A 25005-nucleotide genomic window follows, 5' to 3' on the forward strand; every position below is an offset into this window, starting at 1 on the left:
ATTTGTAATTCTTGAACAGTGACCAGCTAACGACGTGATCTAGGCAATATGGGGCCAACAAAGCGGTAGCTGGTAATCCGAGATAGCCACGGTACTGATCAACAACCGCTGTGGGTGTCTGTAAAAGTAAACTGAGTTGAGCGTAAGTTCGCAAGGAACAAGCCTTCCCATGTGCTCGGTGAGATAAGAGGCTTACTTCGTAGTTCATATATACTTGCATGTATTAATAGAGTCGGCTTGGAAAAATTATAGTGGCTTGTAGTCATTCTATTCCGCTCTGGCTGGCACCGAAGCAGCTGTAAGAAGAGTATCGATGCTGACTACGGCGACTGCGATGGCGATGTCTACGAGAAACGTTCGCTCACCAGCACATCGAGACGCACGAACTTCATGAGACATCAGAACAGAACTCGGGCAGAACAGCACTGACTTTCATTCGTGGGATCGTCATCATTTTGATGCGGCGGAGAAACCAACCCCATCATCTTTTGCTGTGGTAGTCTGCGATCCGCCAGTTCTAAGCGATCAGAAATTATTACTTGTTTTTCATCTGTACACTAGCGGCTGAAGCAGTAGCAGGCTTACTCGGTGGCCTGATCACTGAAGCAAGTAAGGAGCGCTTTGCCTGCTCTAGGCACAGACAATTGAAGTAGCTTCTGTCGCCCTACCTTCGTTACTTCTCTCAGAGACGAATGAATCCGGTAACAATCATGCCCATTATCATTTCAAGCGTCTGAAATAGTTTCTGGCCTGTTTAAACGCATTACATGTAACCTGGGGGGGGGGGGGGCTAAAGTCTGACGTGAGCTGACAACAGATAGTAAAAAAGCAAACAAAATGCTGTGGTGAATCGGTTGACCTTGAGCTTCCTCTGTCGCTCGACGCTACGTGAGACGCGTTTATTTCTGATAAGGTCGCGCTTACGCTTATCATTGTCTCATTGCTAAGAGCATCACAAGCGTCGCGATTAGTTGTTTTTACGATGAACTAATTTCTTGTGCAAGTCATTGAAACAACTTGGAACCTCAACGCTGCGAACTACTCCACTACAGCGGTGCGGCAAGGGGCGCAGACTGTTACAATAGAATCAACGCAATCGACACAAACAGTAAGCATCGTCTAAAAGCCTTTACATCTTGTTCATCATGCTTGTCGTTAATACGTCACCAGCATCTAACTTAGTTGTGAATAGTAACGCTTATTTGTTCTCAAAATCATAGAGAATTCGATAAAACCATTATTAAATTCAAGTTGTTTTAATGATCTCTTTGGTTCTTTTTGTGGTAGCTACGGTTGACCAGTTCTATGAATATGGGGTTCTCTTCATTCCTCTATTGACAACAGCGTACTCTGAAGGAACGAGTGAGTCGTAATCTAATCATAGAGAAACTCCGTGAGTTGTTTAGCATTGACGCGCTATCGTATCTTCATCCGCTTTTAGCGCGTCAGCTATGTCCGCAACGAGCAGCATTGACTCTTCGTGACGCGGCGTCCTAGCGTGTACGTCAGCTACAGCCCTATCTTGTCGTGTTTGAAATAGCAGAAGTAACACTACTCGTCTACAAGAGCCAGCGTATATATATATATGTATGTATGTATGCATAAAAGAAAAAAACACTGCCCCAGTCAGCGCTGTGGCTGGCGCCGCGGTATTCTTTTAAACAGTGTTAGTCGTGAGCGTCTTTGTGTTCCTCTGACCATTGGTTTCACTCATTCGTCCAGTTTCCTCTTTTTTGCTGTCTGACTCCGTCATTAGGCAGGATGCACGATTCGTTTGATTGGTCCAACCGATTTGAGCAATAAAAGCGAGATCGTATGCACTGAACTGAAATGCACCAGGCTGGATTGAACGGGTTAGCGGCTAGGACGGCGAGCGCCATCACTCGCATAACCACCAACTGATGACCAACAACGGCCGTACAACCACGATTGCCATTAGGTATACTATTATTATTACTTACTTATTATTGCTACTGCATCTGCGACTATCCGTTCACTTTTTAACCGCGTACAGAAGGCCATCAAAACCTCACGCGGGATCAGTAGCGGTAGACAGCGTTGCAGCTGTCAGCTGCGGTTGTGACAGTCGGCATATGAAGAGCGATTTGAAAATTCAGCCAGAATGTCGACAGGAATTCATCGAGCAAGTCGGACTGTCTGTGAGCCAGCGAAACCAGCAATGGTGGCTGATTCGTCTTCAAGTCGAAAGCCCGTCTGTCCGTTTTGGCGGCCTGTCTGTCCTGTGGCTGTCGCTGCTACTGCCGCCGCAATGATTATGATGCAGGCCTAGCACCAAGCTTGCAGAAGAGCAAAGCAACTACTATCCATCGCTGTGGGGACAAAAACAGGACCGGACTGATCTAGTCGAGGGCTAGTCGGGAAGGCAGAAACACAGCCAGCCACTGTGTGACAAAGGGAGTACTCCTTTGTCAGCAGAAGGTGAAAAAAGGGATTCCGTGAAAATCCACGAGTGAGCCAGCGGCTTCAGCGCTGGCGCCAGCATTCTGCGCGATGCAATGCGTCCTAGTTGAATTTAACACACGATCCGTATGAGTGTGTATATGTGTACGACTTAGTCTGTGTACCCCCGTGTCCAAACCTCCTTCAAGGCCCCGCCAGTCACCCAGTCAGTCAACTACCGAGCTGACTACTCCGACAAGCGGATTCAACTAGTCGCATCGAATAATGGGTCGTAGCAGTGGTAGTTGCAGGAAGCCAAAGGCGACGATCGTACCATTTGGACGGCAGTGTTGAGTGTTGCTGAGGGAAGATCGAGCAGGACCAAGCAGCTCGATCTCGAATTCGCCCACCAACCAACCAAGCAGTCGACCGACCCGCTATATGGTCCTTTTATCAGATTCGAGGTTGTCTAATGCGCGGGTCCAGCCCCGTTCAGCTGAGCCCAGCCCAATTCACCTAGGCTTAGCCCAGCCTGCCTACCCCGACGCTACGGGTGCAGAAGTTGTCCTCGGGGTTGGGCCGGGGGTGGCGAAAGAGAGAGAGAAAGAAAGGTTTTTGCAATTAAAACCCACACGAACAAGCGGAAAGCGGGCGGTAGTTGCGGCAGCCGGAGCAGTAGAGTACTACAGTTCGACGGAGCGCTGTGATGGAGGTATGAGAAGCACTTTTTTAAGCGTCTAGACTACCTACCCACCGTCACAGCCGGCATTAGTGGGTGTCTGAATAGAGTGAACAATATGCAGCGCAGTAATTGTCGTCGGAGTGGCAGCGCTCGTGCTCGAACGGTGGGGTAGTGGGTTGCTTAGTTGTTCAGCGTTGTACGATGCATTTCGGAGGGAGATAGATGTTGAGCGAATGCTTGTCAGCGAGACGGCGGCGCCAGCAACAGCAGCGGCGGAGGGTAAAGGCAGAGTGTGCGCTGAGCGATGCTTGTCGTTATGCTGGTAGTGGGGGGCTGCCTAGATATCTGACCCTGCTAACCAGCTGGCCAGGGCTGGTTGGATGGCAGTACGCCTGCTGATGGAGGTAACTCATGGCTGATGAACCCCTTGTTGCAGGGGGTTAGGGGAAAATAAGCGCCCGGCAGCGATGCTAGGCCAACCACACCAAAGTTTTAGACAGGCAGCAAGTCGAGTGGTCTTTGAACGATAGGGAAAACGGTGTGCTTGATGGGACGCGCTCGACGAGCTCTCTCCGTCAAAGGGGTACCTGGAGAAGAATAGCAGAGGTATGGAGGCCTCGGTCGCCGCTGAATCTCACCCGCTGGCGTCTCCTTTAGCCCGCTTTGTATTACTATATTGCTATGCTCTACTTCGTTCTAATGTGTTCTTCTGTCGTCTCATGATGATCATCGTCGTCGTAACGTTGACTGTACTGGTTCTCATCGAAAGCATTCACAGCAGCTTTCACACGGTTGCTAGCTGTTGTTTTCGCGCCGACGTTGCAGGAGTTGGAAAAACAGGAGAAAAAAGGAGTAAATGCGGAGAGCAAAAAACAAAACCTTGAATGAATACGCAAACGAATTTTTTTCATTTTGATTCGGTGGCGTAGATTGATCTCAATGCAAGTCATGAATTCGCCTTTTTTTTTTTGAAAAATTTTGGTGGATTTCAGGACGTGTAAGGTACAAAAGCAGCAGTCTGTATGTTATCGGGATGTTTAGTATACAATATATTAGCGAATAAATGTAAAACTTATGAGTAAGTGAAAAAACACATATATATATATATATATATATATATATATGTGTGCTCCTTCCGTACATATACCTGACCTGCGTTGAATTATCTATTTAGCCGGTGTTTGGTCCATCTCTTGTGTCACATTGTATCCTGTTTACTCAATAACGATTCTTTCGAATAGATCTTTTCATTTCTCATTGTTGTAGTTGCGTGTACGCCATCTCTGACATCCCTTTTAATTTTACTTAGGCGTAGTTGAAGAGTTTATATGTCATAGAGTATTTTGCAAAAGCTCATTTTCTATTTCTGTGCAGCACAACTACTATCGCTGCCACATGTGTAACCGAAGCCTACTTTGAGCTTTGTATTCGCCGTCGTACCCCTCGAGTATCGTCCTGCCGCCTTGAGTCTTCTCTCCCGAATTTTTTTTAACTTCCGGTAGGACATCCGGTTTCATCCACTGCCACCACTAACAGCAGCGGCTTTAGTCATACAACATAGAGGCTGAAAAAGCAGCTGCTGGCGACGAGAACATCAACGCAACACCCAGACCCATACGCCCACCTACCCATCTAGTTAGTCAGTCAGCTATTCAGCCTGCTGCTTACGTCTCTTGCACACGAACAATTGCAGAACCTATGCTCTGCTGCTGACTACCTGCTCTTACTGATGCGTTCCACCTTTTCGAATTTACTCGTCGGCATCAGCAGCCCTCGTGGCAGTAATTTGGATATTAACATCAGTTAATAGCCAAATGACATTTTTGGTCGCTAACGCCACAGTGGACGATTTTATGTAGACCTGACATGATTCTATACTCCATATATGCGTAAACTAGAATAGGCTAGTCAGGTAACTAACCTAGGAGGTCGTCGCACCTTGAGCATGCTATTGGCGGTGGCTCTACTTCCGGCCTATGAATTTTTGCCCTCGTAATTTAATGTTTAAACTTTCTAAATTTACTATTATGTATGCGCACTTATGGACTCTGTAACCATTAACAAAGGAGCGAAATGAATATGACGGATGTTCTATTTCGTCAGCAGCATTTGCCCGGTCGGGGAGACTATCGAAGTAGGTAGGGCAGCACATCGTACATAAGAGCTTTACGCCAGTGTCAGACATACAAACCAGCCATGACCCTATGCTGTCTGACTAAGGTGGTATTGCCGTAGAGAGTACACTGCTGTATGCGAGTGTCCGTTCAGCGAGGCGCCTTCAACGTTCCCAGGAGGAGCAATATGCAGTTGGTTTAATGGGAACAACACGGTTGGCCAGGAATTTCACTGATTGGTGGGTTAAGTTCCACAAATCTCCCAAAATTCCAAACTGTTGCCTACATTTTGTCCCTTTATCGCTTACTAGTAGACTATTGGGCCAAGTACAGCTAAATGGAAAGGGTACTCGTAACCGTTTCTAACTTAGGAGATTGGTCCAGTAGTTGTAGTAAAGGAATTCGTTAATTTTGGTTTAGCCGATTAGGTAAAAAAAATCTCTCATTTGTATCTTGTTAGAAAGGTGGCGTGGTAACGGCGAAGAGGAAAGGAAAATGGGGGGGGGGGAGGAACTCGGACAGCCTTGCTTGGAGCATCGCATGTTATGTCGGGCGGCGTTTGTTATGTCTAATCTTCGAAGTTCCGACTGGCTGTTTTGACTCAACGGGCCTTAAGCATAGCCGATGGCCTCATTCAAGCTTCAACTCGTTACATCCCTGAAACTCCCCTGGGTTACGGATATGAAATGGCTGTTTAATGAGCCCGCAAAACCCAGCATTGTGTGCGGGATATTATGTACTAAGCATGAGGAAACATGGGAGGTAGTTCTGGTAGTTCTGAACGACGACAGCTGACCAGCACGACCCATGAACTGGAGAGCCGAATAAGTGCGTTTAGGCTCGTTGCTCGCCTGCCCGGGGGTCAAACGGCTATAGAAGTTGCTGTACCCCATGAACCTCCTTCGCCCCTTGCCTCACTAACAGCAAGCGAATTCTCTTCGCTTTTGTTCTTTCTCTTTTTCTCGCTGCTGTTGGTTGACTGTCGCTAGCTGGTCGCTGGCTGTCGGCTCCCCTCTGCCAATCTGTTCCTTCTGCAAATCGCCCCACATGGTTTACCGAACAACTAGCCGCAAAGCGTTGCAAGCAGCCTCTGGCTGTAGCTTGAGCGACCGGTTCGTCGGTGAGTCGATTGTTTACGCCAGCCTCGCATCTATGAACTGCAAAGGAACAAAAGAAAACAGAAAGATGAGGGGGACTAAACGAGCGACTACAGGGCGTGACAGGCCGTCAGACCTGTGCTAGCAGCTAGCCAGTTCTAATATAAAAGAGATTATCGCAATCAGTGCTTACTCACTCATCATTCCGTAGTACCCGTTTTATCTGAGAGCTCGAACTCGCCGCTGCCGCTTTGTCGTCGTCACCATTATCAGCAACGCCTTTACCAGCACTGCCGCTCAAGATCTGTTAGCTCCATCAGCTTTCCACTTGTTTTTGAGGCAAAGGGCGAGCGCCGTTAAGCGTCTGCCAGTCCAGGCCAGCAATTCAGCGAGTTAGAGCGCTAGACAAGAAAGCAGCAGTCTCAGTAACTCGAAAACAAATACCTTAGGGACCTGAACCCTGAGAATGTAAACGAATTGAGAGAAGAACGAAGCAGAAGTGGGTAACAGATTCAGTGATGCAGTCACATCCATATACCGGCTGAACCTCACTCTCTCTAGCTACCATATAGTACTGTAGAGAGAAGGGTCACACTAGCCGCGATACCGCTCGCAGGCGAAGGTCAAGAGATTTTGAGCTCTATCGGTTCTTCGATCGGATAGCTATCGACAGGACGTCTATCTCCTGTGCCTTGAGCATACCTTATTTGAATCGGTTCCCATCCGGAGTGAAAGCCCGGTGCTCTTCTATCGCATCGTTAATAATTCCATCACCCGTGAAACTAAGCCATTATCTCTTTCTTTACAGGCTATCTGTCCTGAACCGGACAAACGGCCAACGCTTTAACCTTTCGCCCAGGGTCTGTACGCGATTATCTATATTAGACATGCGATAGTTGACATCTATGCTCGCAACGGGCTGCGTGTGAGAGATTGTACAGTTCAAGACTTCTTTGATCCACGCTTTCCAATGTCGACTAAGAGTTTTTCCACCCTTTCCGGAACCATCTAGACCTGCCCAAACCTAATTCAGAATAAAACTATAGACTTTTCTGAGTGTCAGCTTGCGACCTTCAACACTCTGGCGCTTATTTTCTAGTAATCGCAGTGGCACTAAGCGCAAGTGTAATGCGTAATCAGGGCACGATGTTCAGGATGAAGCAATAGTGACTATAATGACTGAAATTAAGCAGTTAATGAACAGAAGATGCATGACGAGAAGCATATTTCTTTATATACTCGATTGATCATTAAGGTCTAGATATATTCGGAAGGATACAGCCCTTACGCTCGTTTCTGTTCATTTGCTTTCTTATCTCTCTAGCTTAAACCTTTAAAAAATACGCTCACGTAGTAACTACATTTAGCATCGATGTGGCCTGATTGGTTTACTCGTAGACACATTTTTGTACATTATTGTGTACACTGACGTGGTGTTTATCTTGTCCCCTGCGTGATCCGAGCAGCATGGCGCCTCTTCAACGATACTCGTGTACCTTCTGATCTGTCTCAGTACAGGTCCGAGAAGACCGTCGCTACTTGTTTTGCTGCTGTTTCTGATATAAGCATTTCCTACGCTATACTTACGACGGGTTATTTCTGTCAGTCAACGTGTTGTCCTACTTAATGCTAGTGCCACTAGAACTAAAGGGACGCGCTCGAGCCCCGTATGTCGAGCGTGTCCTAGCTATGGAATATTCAGACAGTGAACCGTAGCCTATGTGTAAGTACGTGTGGGGTTTTTGCCAACGCAAAATGTGCTCGACTCGTTTGATCCAAGCTCTGGTTCCCTAAAAGCAAAGCCGCTGCAATGGCTGTCTGTATGAGTTGATAGCACTAGCCGTCGCATGAACTCCTCGTGCGACAATTCTCCACTGCTACTGGCCCGCCGACGCCGCCGCCGCCGTTGTCACCACAACTACCAGCGCCGCTGCGAATATGCACTACCATCAAAGTAGTTTATGCAAACAAATCGCTGTTTCTTTGCTTATTTAACGCTATCTACTGAAGTAGCCTCTCGCACAACTGCCTGTCGCTCTGTCTTGTTGGTTGTCCAGTCAGTCCCTTACCACCTCGGTCCGGCGAGGGCTGCTGCAGCAGCAGCGGCTGTCAGAAGCGATCTTCCTGCAGCGGCTACTGCCGTCTTCTTCTTCGTCGTCGGCGCGGCCGCGAGATCAGACAGAATCTACGGCTATTAGCGTTGTTTGAATCGCCATCTCAGTGAACTAGCATCACGGCCACTACATGTAATACTACGAATAGCTTAGTTGACGATGGTATCAGCAGAACGTTAAGGAAGACAGACAGGCCAAGAAGATAGGGTAGGCCACGCCAGGCTAGCCACTTACTGCACGATTACGACAATTCCGACAATGAATACAGAGAACTGACTAAAAGGCAACGCCAATGTCAGCAGACCGAGCGCTTCGCTCACATCTTTTTCATGGAGATTTTTATCTCTTGCAAAAACGTGCTCAGCCAGTCTATCTTAACGGTGCTGCACTGTTCCCCCAGCGGAAAGGTTTTTCTTTTGTCGTCGTCATCCTCATCGTTATAGGTCAATGCTATGCGCTGCAGGAAAAAAGCAAATCACAAAGAGTGTCAGAAAGCAGATGAAACGAAGCTTTCTTACGACTAAATAGTTCTGTCGCCATTGCTACTGTGGCCCCCGCAGTCGCCCCCGATGTAGGAAAGGTTCTTTGTTTCTTCTTGTCGCTGCCGATTTAAGGCTTCCACGACGACGTCAACAACAACAACTACAATAGCAACAACGTCGACAACAACAATAAGGACATGGGGACCGTGTCAGAAATGCTTCCCTGCCTGTAGTTGTGCGGTGTGGTACGTACTGCGCAGTCACATGTAGCGCACTTTAGATGTGAAGCAGAATCAGTAGTCACTAGCGTCGTCGTCCAGTGGCCCTACTAACTGTCGAAGGAGGTCTAAACGTAATCTGCACAAGAACACGTGTGTACAGCCAAGAGGACAGCGTCCGGTAGAAAAACACCGTAACGAGTCACCGAGCGATTGCTGTTTGCCCATTAACGCCGACCCGGTCTAGTGTAGCATTCGACCCAGCAGCAGCAACATGCTGATCTGTATCGTGTACTCAGCCGCCTGTGTCTGCATTATTCTCGCTGTTGTGCGGCACCATGTCTAGTATGCTGACCTAGTCGGCTTTCTCTACTTCTTTAGCACGCGGAAATGCAATAGATGCACGTGAATTTCTTGCATGAAACTGTACGTGCTGACAGTCCAGCTCCGTCCTTCCGTCTTCAGCGAAAAATCCAGATCCGCTTCCTGGCAGCCCTCTAGCAGTTTTGCTTCATCGACGAGACAGGTACTTTTGCTGTTGTTTTACTAACACTCGAGAGTTTTTCAGATATCCTAAATTGCGTGCAAATGACTAGTAGATACTCGCTCAGAGCAAGCTTCGTGCAAGTATTCATAAATAGTAAAATCTGCAGCCGTTTCAACCGTGGAATCTGAATCCCGTTTCATTGAAAATGCTATATGTATCTTGATGTATACATGTATACGAGCACCGTATCAAAAGCTCTAAAGGCTGGATCAATTGGTCGGATCGTCGTATCGATATGCCCCATAAGTGAGTGAGATCGCCATTAGTTAGGGCGATCGAATCACCGTGATCGACTCAGACAAAATTAATCATTACATGATCAACGTGAATGATTGACTATGCTCGACCGCTTGTTACTGCATCAGATGTACCGTTCCAATTTAGCCCTGCTCGCAATCATTTGCCAATATCATGGATAGATTTCATATTCTAAACGCGTCAGGTACACAGGTGGTTCGGGAAGAGAGGAAATTTACATGGTAAAATTGTTGTTCTATCATCCGCCATAGCACGCTAACCACAACCACTCCGGCTATTGTCGCCGTTCTGCTGACTGTAGCTACCACTATTCGTAGTTTTTTGGGCTATATATATATATATATATATATATATATATATATATATATAAGCGCCATCCAGAAGTGTTGTGGTCGATTATTACTACCATGACAATGATGCTGTCGGCGTTAGTGGTGGAAACCGCACACGCCATTGCCGCTTGCATAGAATCGTGTGGGGTGTTCATATAATCGATAGGGAGAGTACAGGACAAAGGTTTAAAATCGTTCTGCCCTCATGACGAGGTGCGAATAGTGTTCAGGCCCATTGAAATAATACTACCCGTGAAAAAGGGTTCAGTCACTGTGGGTGTTCTAACCGTTGCAACCAGCTGAGCGTCCGTTGAGCGTCGTCGTCAGTGGCCCGCTGCTATTAAAGTTATCGTTTCTGCGACTGCTGCTGCTACTGCTTCGACGCGCAAGTCGTCTTTTGTCTCCGTTACGGACCGTATTTATGAAATACCCTAGAGTAGGTTCGCATACCTACACCTTCGTCCACGGACCTGTACCGATGTTAGCCAGCGAGATTTTGTTGTTTGCATCGTATTTTAACTTTTTCAAGGGAGCGACACACAGAAATGTGAGCTACGACAGTGGAAAAAGATATTTTCCGTTTGTTGATTCGGTTTAGCACTACAGATATGAAACGAATGTGATCATTGGCAGAATTAGCAATAGCGCATTGATCAATGCGTGTCCACGTGCCTATCGTTTATCTTTTTGACATTTCACACACGTGGCTCTATAAGACGAAAAGAGGGACACTTGTTGATCGACGAGCCACTGTCAATTCTGTGCGTGAGTGTACCAGGTTGGATTTGTGTACGTATCTTGTATGTTAAGAGATAAAGACGAGGCATTCATGTTCTCGGTTAGATTCTATTGTAAGACGTACGCGTGCAGCAGAAGAAAATCAGATGGCTTTCATGAAAACGTGTGCTATCATCTGCTTACCACACTGGTATCGAGTATCGCCGGAAGTTCTATGGTGCCAGCTGGAAGAAGTTCTTGACAACGACGAAACCTTGTTTCCGGATGGTTAACGGACACCCGGTCCTAGAGGCAGTGGTGCCGGCGAATCGGCAAATGACGCTAGCTGCAGCATCTACTCGTTTAGGCGAGCATCTGATGAATAGGGTCGACCCAAAGAATGTGCGGCTTCACAGGCTTCGCATACTGACACTTCGCGCCACTCTAGAACAATGAAAAGAGAAAATCATAATTATAACAATAATCGTAATGTTAAACGTCTTATTTTATTGAAAACATTATTAGCTAACAAACAAACTGCTAGTATAGGCCGTTCTTAAGTTACTGTTGAATTGTTTTTACGGGAAATTACACGTGTCACAATATCGACAGGGCAGTATGTTATAATTTTAGCTGTTTCCAGCCAGGTTGGCACAGCCCTTAAATTGAAGAAAAACCTGTGATGTCAAAAGGGACTGGACAGCCCGATGTCACTTTGCTGACATTTTTACAGCAAGTGTTATTGGTCGGTGAAAATCTTAGCTACCTAGACATTGTGACTCGATCGCTGTCAGTGATGTCCTCCAATATAGTTCGTGTCCATGTACACGTGGATTCAGTTAAAAGCCACTTTGCGAAATCATGTTACGAAGTCATGTTTGTGCCATGCACGTCAATCAAGTACCATCAATAGATCAGATGCCATCATAGAATCGCGTCAACCGCTCGTACGACGCCAGCTGTAGACATGTTTGAACACGTTGGACGGATGCAACGCCGCTTGTCTGCTGTTATTGTTGCCTACGCACAATTCTTCTTCATGCAGTCCTTTTACAAAAGTCAAAACAAGCCCAACGAAGCAATGAAGAGAAAAATAGCGGAAGAAACCATGGAACCGGCAACAGCAGCAGCAATATCATGACAACAACAACAATGTGCAAGCTTATAGCCATGAAAGGGGTCATTTTTCAGAATGGGGAATACTGATGAGAATCTGCTAATGCTTATATACATATATCTATCTATCTGGCGTATATGGTGAGTATTTTCGTCAGCAGTCAGCGCAATTGGCCCAACTACTAAAGTTGAAAGCTGCTTACTAGAGAAGTGTGCCTTGATAACGACAGTCCCGCATAGGACATGTAGCATACTAGTCAATTCGAGTACGATACACCCTACCACCAGCTGCCTAAGACATAATACCGACTTATTAATAATTTGGCATTATATGACTAACTGAATAGTAATAATTCACGAACACGCTAGTGGCTTGCCCGACCACAATTATATATATATATATATACGTCACCCCTTCCACGCATTAGTAGTTGCCTCCGGCCATGACCTTTAATCAGCCATCTCGGCGCTCTTTAACGTGAATGAATAGAAACGCTATTTGAAGGGCGATCTCGAAAAGATGGATATGTTTAATGCATCCAGTACGGATGGCCAAAGTAGTTATCTGGCCAACGAACATTACGTTTCAGCCAGGCGCAATTGGAAAATCACAGTGGGTAGCAGAACAGGGAGGGGAGCTTTGGCGTGACGGTAGGAGGGTGAGCGACGGCGCCTTCCCCTTCGCGGATCACGTTTTTACAGTTAGAGCTAATCATGGTCATACCGTCGTTAATAGGAACGGCTAGTCGAACACGTGACAAACTTAACTGAGCGAGATCTATTTCACAGCCACTATTATTAATTGTAATACTATAAAAGTCGGCAGTTTTTTTTTTTTTCCACTGTCAGCATTATTGTTATCGTATCGTAGTTACGACGTTATCAATCTCATTATATTCCATAATATTGCGTGCTTTGTTTATCCGAACGAAATTGAATACGAGTAAGTTATTTGCATTGCTGCTTTAACTATGAAGCACTGTATTGTGCAATGCCCCCGCAAAGTTCCGTCGCTGCACGAATGGGCCAGGCAAGTCCATACTGTATAACCTTAATAACCTTCTTCAATCAGTTTTCTCAGTCTCGTATGGTACACACTTAAATGTCGCCCCACCATACATTTCGTATACTACAATGTGCTTGTTTTGACGTGCTCGGTACGACGCTAATATCAAAGCGCACCAGCGATCATGCAACGAAGTGAAAGCAGCCGCCATAATAGAACGTTCGGCTATTTAATTAACCAGCCGGTCAAGCGTTTATTCGTACTGCGGCCTCCTCAACCCGTAATAACTTCTTTCTCGCTCATTTCCCCCTTTTACAGAAGAATCGGTAGCTGGGCCTTTCGTCCCATAAACTGTTTGTTGTTTGGTCGACTAGCAAACTGGGAGCCATTGAAGTACACGGACATCGAAAGAAATGTGCCAATATCCCTGTACATTTCTTATATAGTCGCCGAACGCATTTTCTATCGTGCACTAATATCTTGTGGAAGCTGCATGCAAACATCCGTGGTGTAGCGGCTGGGTGATGGCAACGACAACAAAGCCGTCGATTTCAGCGTCGGTAACGCAGACGACGACCGCGGCGGCGGCGGCGGCGTGCCGTCGCGTGTGCGTTTGATGCCGAGCGAACTAATCGAAGGAAGTCGAACGTCGTTGTCGCCTCAGCTAGTGGCACGCCGCTACGGTCGGCCAGTCGTTCAAGCAGTTGACGTATTATTAATTGGATTTTTATTAAAAGGCCTATTGTCCATTAATTGAGCGGAGAGGTGACTATCATGAAATAAGTCGAACGGTCCCACGCGCACAACCACCAGCATCTCAAAAACAACCACAACGATGATACTAATAACATTGACGTGCAACGATGGCCAAAATCAACGGAAGAACACGTACGTCAATAGACAATAAATTCCATAGTGCGATCATTGACTTGCGATAACAGTAAAACTTGAGAAAAGGCCATTTATTTAAGTTGAACAATTATAGAGTAGTGAAGAAAGCTTACATTTCGAGGATTCTAAAAAAGTACGAAAAGAAAAACGAAATTGGGCTTATACAACGGTAACGGCCGGGTAATAGTTAGCTTGATAGCAATGAGCGGTTATCGATAGCAAAATCTGGAGTAGAAGCAGAACTAATACAGGAACAATATAGGGAATACGAGTACGATGATAGCGCTGAATTAGCGGCAAAACCAGTGAGTACGACAGAGATCAGAGAGACAACAAGCCATCGAAAAGCAGACAACATTGTGAACGGCTATGCAGTGTATTGTCGACAATAACAATGATGATGATGATCATGATTGTCGTCGAACAATGACGGTAATGGAACAGCTACGCAACTTCAGCAGAAGGGTGTGACGACAGATTTAGTGACATGCAAATTGTATTCAGCCGCAATGACAACAAAAACCATGGAGCCGGAGATGTAACGGCTAGAGGGAAAACGGCCTCGCTGAATACAACAACCCTAATCAGGGTGACGATTGACTAATACGAAAATAGCCATGCTGTTCCAGACGCAGTAGCGGTATATACTGTCACTGTGTGGTAATCAGGAGAGCATATCGGCGCAGGATAAAGGGGAGGGGGGGGAGGGGTATTGTTGCCTTCAATTTGGGTTCGTGTATCCTCTAACCGTGTTTGAAGAGAAGAAGCCATCTGCTCTAGATATACGTACAGATGTGTACACAAGTGTTTCCGTCGTAGGAAAAAGCGTTGGAGATATCGCAATTGACTGTTTATGAATTATTTCATTATACTTTCTCTAATAATTCTTCTAATAAATAATTAGAATTTACATTAGCTAACGGTTGGTAGCTATATTAACGCAATGCTATTGGCTACATCTACCTACAGAGGGAGATTTAGTCGGCCGAATGAAGAAGGTTTGTTTTTTTTTGTTAAGTCGTGAATGAGGGAAAGCTTATTCCGTCCTGTCGCCTGTCTGACTGCCTGTTTCTATGCTGTTTCATCGGACAATGGTCAATAACGGGGTCTATCAGCAATTCCACCAACATTATCGTCCCCCTGATGATCACTGATATCATCACCATCACGTACATAAGCACCAAGATTATCGTTACATCATCGTCACCAACGACAACCAGCCCAACAACAAACCTCGTCATCTTAATTAATTTCTGATGATGAAAAATCAGGGCTATAGTCAAAATCAGCGAAGTGAAACTGGCTGCCAATGCTAGGATTAGCGGCCGCTGCCACGAAAGGGGCACAGACAGATCAGCAGAACAAGCAAAGAAGATGAGATAGACGCAGGTGGGCGGAAAGTAGGTGCTCCTACAAATCGCAAGTATGAACTGCGGGGCGATCTTTGCTTTTTTCTGGCTCTCTTACTTTGTTGACCTGTGTTATCGAGGTCCTCGTCGTCAACGCTATGGCTGTATAATACGATGGGTGGATAGGTAAATATGTATGTGGCTTCGCGCGTACGTCCAGCCATATTTTGCCAGTACCATTAGTTTAGTCGTATAACAGCAAAGATAATAAAGAGAAGATGACAAACAAAGCTCGAAGTAGCACAAGGATCAAAAAGCAACGCAACTGTTCGTCGACAGATCTGAAACAATAGTTTCTGCTGTTAGACGAATCTCCACAACCGCGGCTGCTGCTGCCACTCTGATTCTGTGTCCGAAGTCGGCTGCGAGTGGGCTGTCCCTCTTGAGTAGAAGAGGTATCAATCGAAGCGAAGTAGACAAGCGTTCTGCACCTGTGGCGAAGACGATCCTACTGGGAGCAGCGGACGTCACCGCTCTTGTCACTGTTGTTGATCGGGCTCGATGCAACCAGCTAGTCAACTTAACTTTTAGCCGATCGTGTTGCCGTTATTTGGTGTTTACGCTCGAGCACTCGTTCTTTTCCTGCTCTCCGCCATTCTCGACGAAGAAACATGTTGAATCAGAGAGGACGCAAAGGGTAAAGGAAGCGCTGGCGTTCCTGCCAGGTTCCATATATGTTTCGAAGCCGTCGTGACTGTGGTGCCGTATCGAACACCATTAGCGTCTGCACTATGGCTTCAATGGCTACTGGCGGCAATGACCTTCGGCAAACAAAAGAAAAGCCACCTTCGGCAATACCGGCACCCCAGTAAGAATCACGGTGATGACGCCGTGGAACGCCGCGCGCGACTCATCGCCGCCACCACCTACTGCGAGTGCTACTGCAGCTGCATCCAATAACAACAGTGGAGCAAAAATCGGCAAATTCGCAGGCAGCCATAATGGCTGCAACAATAACGACGACAAGTACGACCAACTGCTTTACGCGACAGCCATGAGAAGCTGCCGTTTCGTTACGAGCAAATAGATAATGCTATTAGAGATGCTGCTGCTGTGGCGATAGCTGCTCTAAGTGGGAAAAGCCCCCGACTTGGTTGTTTTTGCCGCGTCAGTTACCGTGTCGCCTGTCACTGCTGCAGATACGTGGGGGTGCTGCTGATGCCGTTGCTACTACTGCAATGCCGTCGGCGCGCAGTAGTAAACTGACGAGAACGCGATCGAGACAACCATCAAATCGGCAACAGTGCGAGCAATTCGAACGGTTAAAGTGCAGTAGCATTATGCCTCCTCGAACTTCGATCGTGCTTGAGCGTAGCGCTGTCTAGGGTGCCTCACCGGTTTTCTGCGTATGGCACTCGTCGACTATTGTGCTGATGCTTGCGTCAGCGTTTGTTTAGAAACAGATACGAGCCAGCCAGCGGATAACTGGCTGCATGCAACTGATTGTGTAAAAGACACATGGGCACTTGATTGAGACGAACGTCATCTTCACAGCACGACAAGGCCGCACATGTACGTTACGTGTGTATACATAGAGATCCAGTTACCTAACAGACTGATAGGTAGATTCGATCCTATTGAATCCCCCGTCTGATCAGGGCCTTCAAACTGTAATGTCTGATACATATTATATATAATATGTGTTATATATTACCAAATAGTAATGTCATTTGTGTCACAGCTAATATAGCTTTGCTAGCTACTTTGCTTCGTATTATAACAGCTTTACATGAAAATCTATGCGTATAGCCACCCACCATTGATCTGACTCGTGTCGGCATATGCAATTGAGTAAGGCTAGGAATTACGCAGGACTGCTTAACGTCTACCTGCTTACCAACGCAAAAAGCCCTATATTTTATACCTAGACCGAATGTATTGGCATAATAGCGTCGTACTGTGGCGCACGCGTTGTCTGTTTGCATGTCGTGCATGCTATGATACCAGCCGTCCTCCTGAGACAACGATGGTTTGGATTAAGCCAGACTGCGAATATAATAAAACACCTTGGTATCATCTAAAGTACAATACTCTGAAGTTAATTAAATAACGAACGATAAAATGATACGTTTCACTCTAGTGACTGTATAGGTCGCCACCGTAAGAGATTTAAGAAGCTATCCGTAATCAATGCTCAAATAAAAAGCGTTTAGTTAATCGAATCCTTCATGGGGCTTTCAAACGAATCCTACTTATCTTCCTGTATGTACCCAATACATACATATGTACTCATGGCTAAATGGCTCTACAACAGCTCCTTATTATATATTCAAGCTTTATCAAAAACGTCGTACCTCCAATGCGTTGAAGAAGTGCTAAAAATTTTACAGTATATATACATATATATTGTAGGCCTATGTAATCGTTTGAAGACGACTGCTTTAAATACGACTGAGGCACGTAACGTTGCATATTACGTTTGCTGTGGGGTCACATGACCTGATAATGATTTATGACCAAAACAGACGAATAGATATGAGTGGGGCTCCGTTGGTGTTTTTCGTTTTTTTTTCTATTGGTTCCTTTCGATTATTTATGGCAGAATAGCGGAAGGTACGTGCAAAGGCTAAGCAAACGTTTGTCATAGCGACGTACTATCAGTATAGTCATCGCTATTAGCACCATTTGACAAAAAAATAAGACGCTTACCGTCAGCGAGTCACTAAGCCTAGTTACCGTTACCGTCCATTACTGCTACTTCCGTATTCGTATTATTATGATCATTATTGATGTGTAATACTATAATCTATGTTCTATTCTGATCACGTATTGCCCGCGCCGCTACGTAGTTCTTCTATATCGTTATAGGTACCGGATCGTTTTTATTACAGTGCCGAAGTGCTTGTATTCGGTGGAAGGTTCGCTATTGGTGTTATAGTGCATTTTACTAATTTTTTTATCAAGTCACGATATGTCCTTTAATATTTCTATTATAAGCGTATTTGATTTGAACGTTAAGATTCGCCTCTTCTTCTGTTGGCCTTCGTTTATGACGGATCTTTGTTTAACTGCTACTACTTGAGCTGTTGAGCACACATTAACGTCTGAACAAACACATATAAGCTGCAAGAAAAGCCCGAACGAAAACAATAGCAACAGCAAAACAGTGCGAAACACCATGACGACGTTGGGCTTGCGAGGAGCACTTGAGAGCCCTGTGGTTACAATATTACGTTCCGACTAAAACATACCTCCTTTTGTCCGACGTTCCCGAGTTTTCGAAAAGCAACCAGGACGCGTTGCTAAAGTTCGGACAAGCTATTTGGACAAAAAACACAATTGTGGCCACACCATGGGCCATGATCGGTAGGGCAAAGTGGCAATGACGCCGACGCGGCGCTTAAGCAAGTTTCGGGTGTCTTGCTACAGAGCCTAAAGCGTGACGAAACCGTGGGTGTGAGACCCTTTCTTCTACCGACCATCTGAACTTCTTACCTGCTATGATGATAGGGCAGAGACGCGACTCCACCCATAACGGAGAGAGGCGAGCCTTCCGATGGCGACTTTTGCTCTGGGACCGCCGCTAGAATAAGAGAAGCCTAAGCAAGTCTCTATTGGTGGGGCTTTTAAAACGATGAATAAACCCGAGTGCAATATTAATAATAAACAGATGATGTTCAAGTTTTTCTACCTGTGTCCACCTCCAGCCTTCCGCTATTGCTACTGTTCTATCTAAGGGGTCGATGGCAAAGCGTAGCCTTCTGATGCGAGTAACTCTCTATCATATTATACTATATTGTGCGGAACCTACGTTGCTCAAGCTTGACTACCTCGCTGCCTGAATATGGCTGCTTGACCTTGTTAATTGCTACTGCCATCACCGCTCACGTATTATTATTATTATTGCACGATCGCACACAACAGGAATAAGTACTATATAAAATTTATCATCGACAAAAAATGGCCTTATACCTACACAGTACTGCGAAGGCGAACAAAGAGGACAAATGCGATAAGAAGGAAGCGCACAGCATAATAAAGTCAGCGAAGTACCAAACCGCAACGGCAAACAAGAAAGTGTATATCAAAAGGGAACCGTTTATCTCCTCCTTTCCTTGTCCCCGGTGATGTGCTTCTAAGCTCGTTTGTCCTGTGTCTTTCTATTTCACTATCCTTCCCCCCCGCCTCTTCCCTGTTTGTCTATTGCTGTTGTTTCGATCTCTCGCTTGCTCTTCGATGGTGGGCGTCGTTGTCGCATCAACTCTCGCCATAGTCTAGTAATTACCGCGAGTAATTAATTATCTTCGCAGCTTCCCGGTCGAGTAAACATCACTGTCCCTTAGTGTTACCAGTGGCCTTAGCTTGTCGACGGCAACAGACTTCCGTAGTGAACCAGCTAACTACAATATATATATATATATATGCAGGCGACAGAACAGAATTGGCCTGGCTGTCTGTACGCATCTAGTCCGCTGGAGTTATTGTGTCTGCATGTTGTCCTCTTGAACTTCTGTTGATAAAAGCACAACGTCCAAGTAGTACTTCGTCTTGCCCGGGTTTCATTGGTTTGAGTTACTCAGGGTCCGAGACAGCCAACCGACCTCAGCCAGTAATCGTCATGCTGATAGCATTGATAGTGGAGGAAGCAGGTTTGATGGAAACCACGCACCTGGCTACTTCTGCTAATATGTTCAAGCAGCAAGCTCCACCTGTTCTTCTGCTTAACATGGCTGTGGATGTTTGGAAAGGAAAGGCAAGACAGAGTGAGAGATATTCGGGTCATCTGGATTCTACGGAATCTTGCACTCTGTCTTCAACGATGCCCTACATAGTGTCCAATGATTGCAGTATCTTACAATTTCCGGCTAGAAAGTTTTTCTAGACGCCCCAATGAAAATCGTAAGGTGAACGCGCTCGCTCCTGGGGCCAAACGACTTTTATTTCGCGCACGTTTCCTGCTTATATTACCTCGTCCTTTCCTTAGTCTCAAGATATGCTCTCTTGCGGCAAATATCTACTTGAAAACACTTCGCGCGAATGTCTAGATTCGGGCACACGGTTTATATCTTATTATTAATGAGAAATCGATGATCTAATAGCAGACCTTATTGATCGATGATACAAGTGAAATATTTTTCTTCACAGAGCCCGCCAAAAGATGTGGCCCGGCTAGTACACGAGTCTTATTTACGTTTGCAAAAAAAATTGATGATTGGCTAGATTGCGTGTTCCTGTAATTACATGCGAAACACAATGCACAACAAACTCGATAGCTCCATCAGTAAATATGCCATATGCTGTCCATAATTGCTTATAACGTAAACTGGGCATCTGGTCTTCTAGCAAATGCCGATGTCCGTACAAGACGCCAGAACACCAGTTCTAGACTAGAGAAATCAACCAGTCGAGCGCAGCTACATCCAGAACGGGTTACCCTCTTACCCTGTCCACTATCTGAATAGTAGATAGATACTTATCTAATTAATGCAATTCTGGCATGGCAATTTAATAATTACGAGCTATTCACACCTTATTCATCTATAATCCAAAGTTTTTGTACAATCGTAAAACATAGCTTCCCCTTGGCAATAGCACATAGGACAAGAAAGTGCACAGGTCGATGTATTACCAGTTTAACATAGCTCAGGAAGAAATGTCGCTACATCTGTTTCCTGACTGATGCGTCCATTAAAACTATTACACATTTCCACCACGACCAGCGAAGGATTTTAGTCGACTGAGTTATTTTTGGCGGATTTTCGGTGATGACGATTGCACAGATTACTCCACCCCTTCTTCCATCATTAGCATCTTTACAGTCATAAGTCTGCGCTGTATTCGGGCGCACAAGTGTTTACCCAATGTAAAGGCTGGCTTTTTTGGTAATGGCGATTTTTAATATTTTAGATCAGTGTTTTCTGATACTGCGTTCCAGCGTTTTTTTCCCAACGGATCATTTTGTCTAGCTTTTTTCGTTTACTTTGGTGCTCTGCGCATTACGAGGTATACACCTAAACATCAGCGGCGATTTGGCGCGTTATCGACTCTGCCATACTGCGAGACGACCGATAGCTTGGCCATATGATTAGTAATTTACAAATGAGCGTCGTTTACCTAAACCTATTTGAGGTTCATTGACCTTTCCACGTTGTCATAGGCAGTGACTTGATGATACTAATACGACCCTACAATATCGTACAACGATTACCAGTACTCTCAGTCAAGGACAAAAATGAATCAGTCAGGCCCAGGAAATAATTGTTTCTGGGCAACTATGTTTTGTATAGTACAGCATATATAACACCTAGAAATTTTGAAAATTTCAAATCAGTTAGTTAATCAAGTGAGCATAGGAGTTGACGAAGCAACAAGTGGTCACTTAACAATAGTAGATGTAGCGAGGAAGGCCCATTGGATGGTCTGGGCAATTTGGTAAAACGTTACCTCACTGTCAGTACGCTACGACTAGAAGGTTCGAGGTACCCAGATGAGTACGCTGGCCGCACTGAAACAGCAACTAGTTAATACAAAGCCTTTTGTTTGTTCGAGCGGCGCAGATCATTCAATAGCGTCAGCGCGCAATACGACCGTCAAGCCAAATGAATTGCGGGGATCACATGATCATTGACGCATCAGGATACCTCGAATAATTATCGATGGCATTTTCCAATCGTCATCGATCCGATAGCGTTTGGTTTTGTTCGTATTATTAGATAAGTGTCGTTCGTTATCGATCAACGGGATTGACCTATCCACTTTGAGGTTTCTATTTGTATACTATATGAATATATATGTATGTATATATATATTTGTGTGTGCGTTGCATAGACGGCCACTTAGCGCGGCTACCCAGTCGTCCATCGTGGACCGTTAGAAATCGATTGTTATAAACAACGTTGAGTCGAACTCATTGTGATCCCTGGTTAAATTAAAGGTCAAATAAAAGTCCTAAAAGTCATCCATATCACTGATAACATTTGCAAGCAAGTGGTGATGGTGTTTGATTTAACCCAATGCCATAGCCAGGCTGTCTGTGATAGTTAACTATGGCAGACGCCGGGTCGCTCTTCGCTTTGTTACTGACCCACTCGTATTCGCCCCACATTGTGCTACTTCCATAGCGAATACGGAATGGGACTGTCAGATGCAGCAAGAGATAAAAAAAAAAAAAAAATACTGACCGAAATCGTAAAATACAACAAGCTTCTGCTAGCTTAGTCGCGTTTACTATTCACCGACTCGTCTACACCTGGAACATGAGCATGAATTTTACGAAAACATCACCCACTTGTTACCGTGGTCATGTCCCTGCGGCATACGTACAGGCAGGTCACTCTTTAGGGCATTTACAAACACACAAATCGGACATCCAGTATAATAAGCATTGCTAATCACCGTTAGTGCTACCCGCTCGGAATGAAAGTTCGTAAAATAGGCATATATATATATATATATATAAGACGTTCAGTATGAAACGTTATATAAAAGACTAACTTCTAGAACTTTTTCATAGGCATAGTCTTTTTTAAATTTTCAACCGTTGTTATCTGTGATCTTTTGCCATTCGGACGGTAACTTATTTATTTTGCTGAAGTCTGGGGTGTAAAGGCAATTTCGATACTATGTTGAGCTTTCAATAATTTTTCCAAAAAAAAAAATTGTGGAAATCATAAAAAAAAAATAGCAGTCTGTGGGAGCGATGTCTAGAAAGTATGCTACATGACAGAGGACCTCCAACTGTACTTATATATTTTTTTCCACCGTGATTCGTGCTGCAAAAGCTGAGCGTTGTTCTGCAAAATAAGTTGTCTATTATTATTATTATTATTCACTAATGTTGCTAAGTTACTTTCGGATTTTTTACACTATATTTCAACCAAATTCGACAAACCAATATACCTATTAAGGTATCGTGGATAACATCTTCATTTAGCCACAATTTAATCATAATTTTTTCAGCTGTACATTTGCTTTGAGGTAACGTCTCGTTTACTCACTGATGTACCCATGTGCGATAATTTTCCATTATAAGTGACAATTTGATGCAAGAATGACTCAGTGTTGCTGTTTGAGACCACTAAGACACAAGTGTCCTTACATCTCTGTTTCTAATTCTCTCAAATCTGATCTTTTATCTTATTAATTTGACTCGAATAAACAAGCCTTGTTCATTCGATATTCCATAAACTAAACCTGTGCACTTTGAAATGAGTCTTTCATTACCCGTTTTAGCAGGAAATCTCTCATGAACTTATTTTTAAGCTCAAATCCTTTTCTCAACCAACTGCTTACGGCGCTTTTACTAGTACAACCTTTATCCAATACGACAAACTGTCTCTAGCGCTGAGTTACAAGACGGAGCTTCTATTCATAAACGATTTGAATTTTCCAATTTTTTTGATGGTTCACAGCATCTCGCCTAATAAAAAAGCCCGACTGAAAAAGCAGAGTGGACGGTGACAAATTTCAAAGAGTACATGCGCATTTGGACATAAAGATAGATGTCTCACCGGTATTTAGTAGCATTAGTACTTAGAATGAAATTAATGTTTTTCGCATTTCATAGTGAATGCTCTTATATATATATATATATATATATATATATATGTATATACATACACATTAGTGTCCTTGAGGCATAAGCCAACGTGGTGCCCTGCCGGCTGCTTTCCGGTAGAATAGAGTTCTAATTAATGACGATATTGACACCAGTTCAGGCCTAAAGTATAATGGGAACGTTGACAGACTTCGGATGTCGATAAGTTTCTGTGGGCATGTCGTACGACTCTGGGCAATAAGCCAGTGAACTTCTACACGAGGCGAAGGGAAAGAAAAACGATGAGACCCACTGCAGCAGAATCGAGCACAGGCCCAAAAAAGCTCACACGACGCCATGAAAGGACGAACAGCAGAGGAGCATACCAGCACCCAGAGACAGGTAAACTAGAACACTGAACAAATTCTTTGCATGGAACAAGTTGATACTTTTGCGACAACTTTGACAAATCAAAAAATATTATGGCCCACTGCATTGCTTAGTACCATCATTCGGTACTTCCATTCTGTGTCGTGTTCTTCCTGTCGTTGATGCTTAGATACACACGATTATAAATGCGATTTACTACAAATACTAAGCGACTCATAAAGTTCAACAATTTTGTCCTATACCTATCTCAGATACCCCCTATTTCAGATATAAATGGTATATTTAAGCACAGATCATTCGACTTTCGTAAAAATCCGTATAAAATCTCCCGAAATCCTAAATTTGGCAAATAAATGTGCAATATAGAGAATGAGTGTCGGCCGCCGTGTTTGGTCAGTTTTGATTTGTTAACCGTTGCTTAACAACCCGAGTGTTTTTTTCATTTCGAATCGTTTACTAGGTCGCACTTTCTTAGCATTGAAAGTACACAACGATTTGCTCCGCTTCCCCAGGATCGCTCTCGGAGTATTACTTCTAACAACATGTGCATAGATCCACGCATCACAGTGCCCCGTGTCATAGCTACGGAATGCTTGCTGAAGGTAATATGGTGTAGATTTTTCAACCTAAATTCAACTATTCTATTTGTTTTTAACATGGCGACTATCATGCAGTCCACGGCTGGACCAGCGGCTACGCTGATCGCTTTCTTGATACCCGATGATCATCGCGCAATACCGAATAAGATCGGTTTCT

At 44.8% G+C, this 25005-nt stretch overlaps 1 protein-coding gene and 1 long non-coding RNA gene across 10 annotated transcripts in view; one reads left to right on the forward strand and one right to left on the reverse strand.

The window, feature by feature from the left end:
• LOC111258843 (uncharacterized) overlaps positions 1–25005 on the reverse strand; it is a 72010-nt gene that overhangs the window by 8389 nt on the left and 38616 nt on the right. For both annotated transcript variants that reach the window (XR_002679231.2, XR_002679230.1), the window contains exon 2: positions 11166–11405. This is a non-coding gene — a long non-coding RNA (uncharacterized LOC111258843). The remainder of the gene's footprint in view (positions 1–11165; positions 11406–25005) is intronic.
• Positions 8482–25005, forward strand: part of LOC111258839 (uncharacterized) — a 107389-nt gene continuing 90865 nt past the window's right edge. Inside the window, exons 1-3 of one of the 8 annotated variants that reach the window (XM_086967610.1) lie at positions 8482–9633; positions 24036–24261; positions 24710–24851. In XM_086967610.1, the coding sequence (XP_086823736.1) occupies positions 24839–24851 (13 nt within the window). In that variant the 5' untranslated portion in view covers positions 8482–9633; positions 24036–24261; positions 24710–24838. The remainder of the gene's footprint in view (positions 9634–24035; positions 24262–24709; positions 24852–25005) is intronic. The other 7 variants (XM_086967611.1, XR_002679225.2, XR_015310307.1 and 4 more) reach the window with 7 other exon arrangements.

Source organism: Varroa jacobsoni, unplaced genomic scaffold (genome assembly GCF_002532875.2).
Source record: "Varroa jacobsoni isolate VJ856 unplaced genomic scaffold, vjacob_1.0 scaffold_269, whole genome shotgun sequence".
NCBI lineage: Eukaryota > Metazoa > Arthropoda > Arachnida > Mesostigmata > Varroidae > Varroa > Varroa jacobsoni.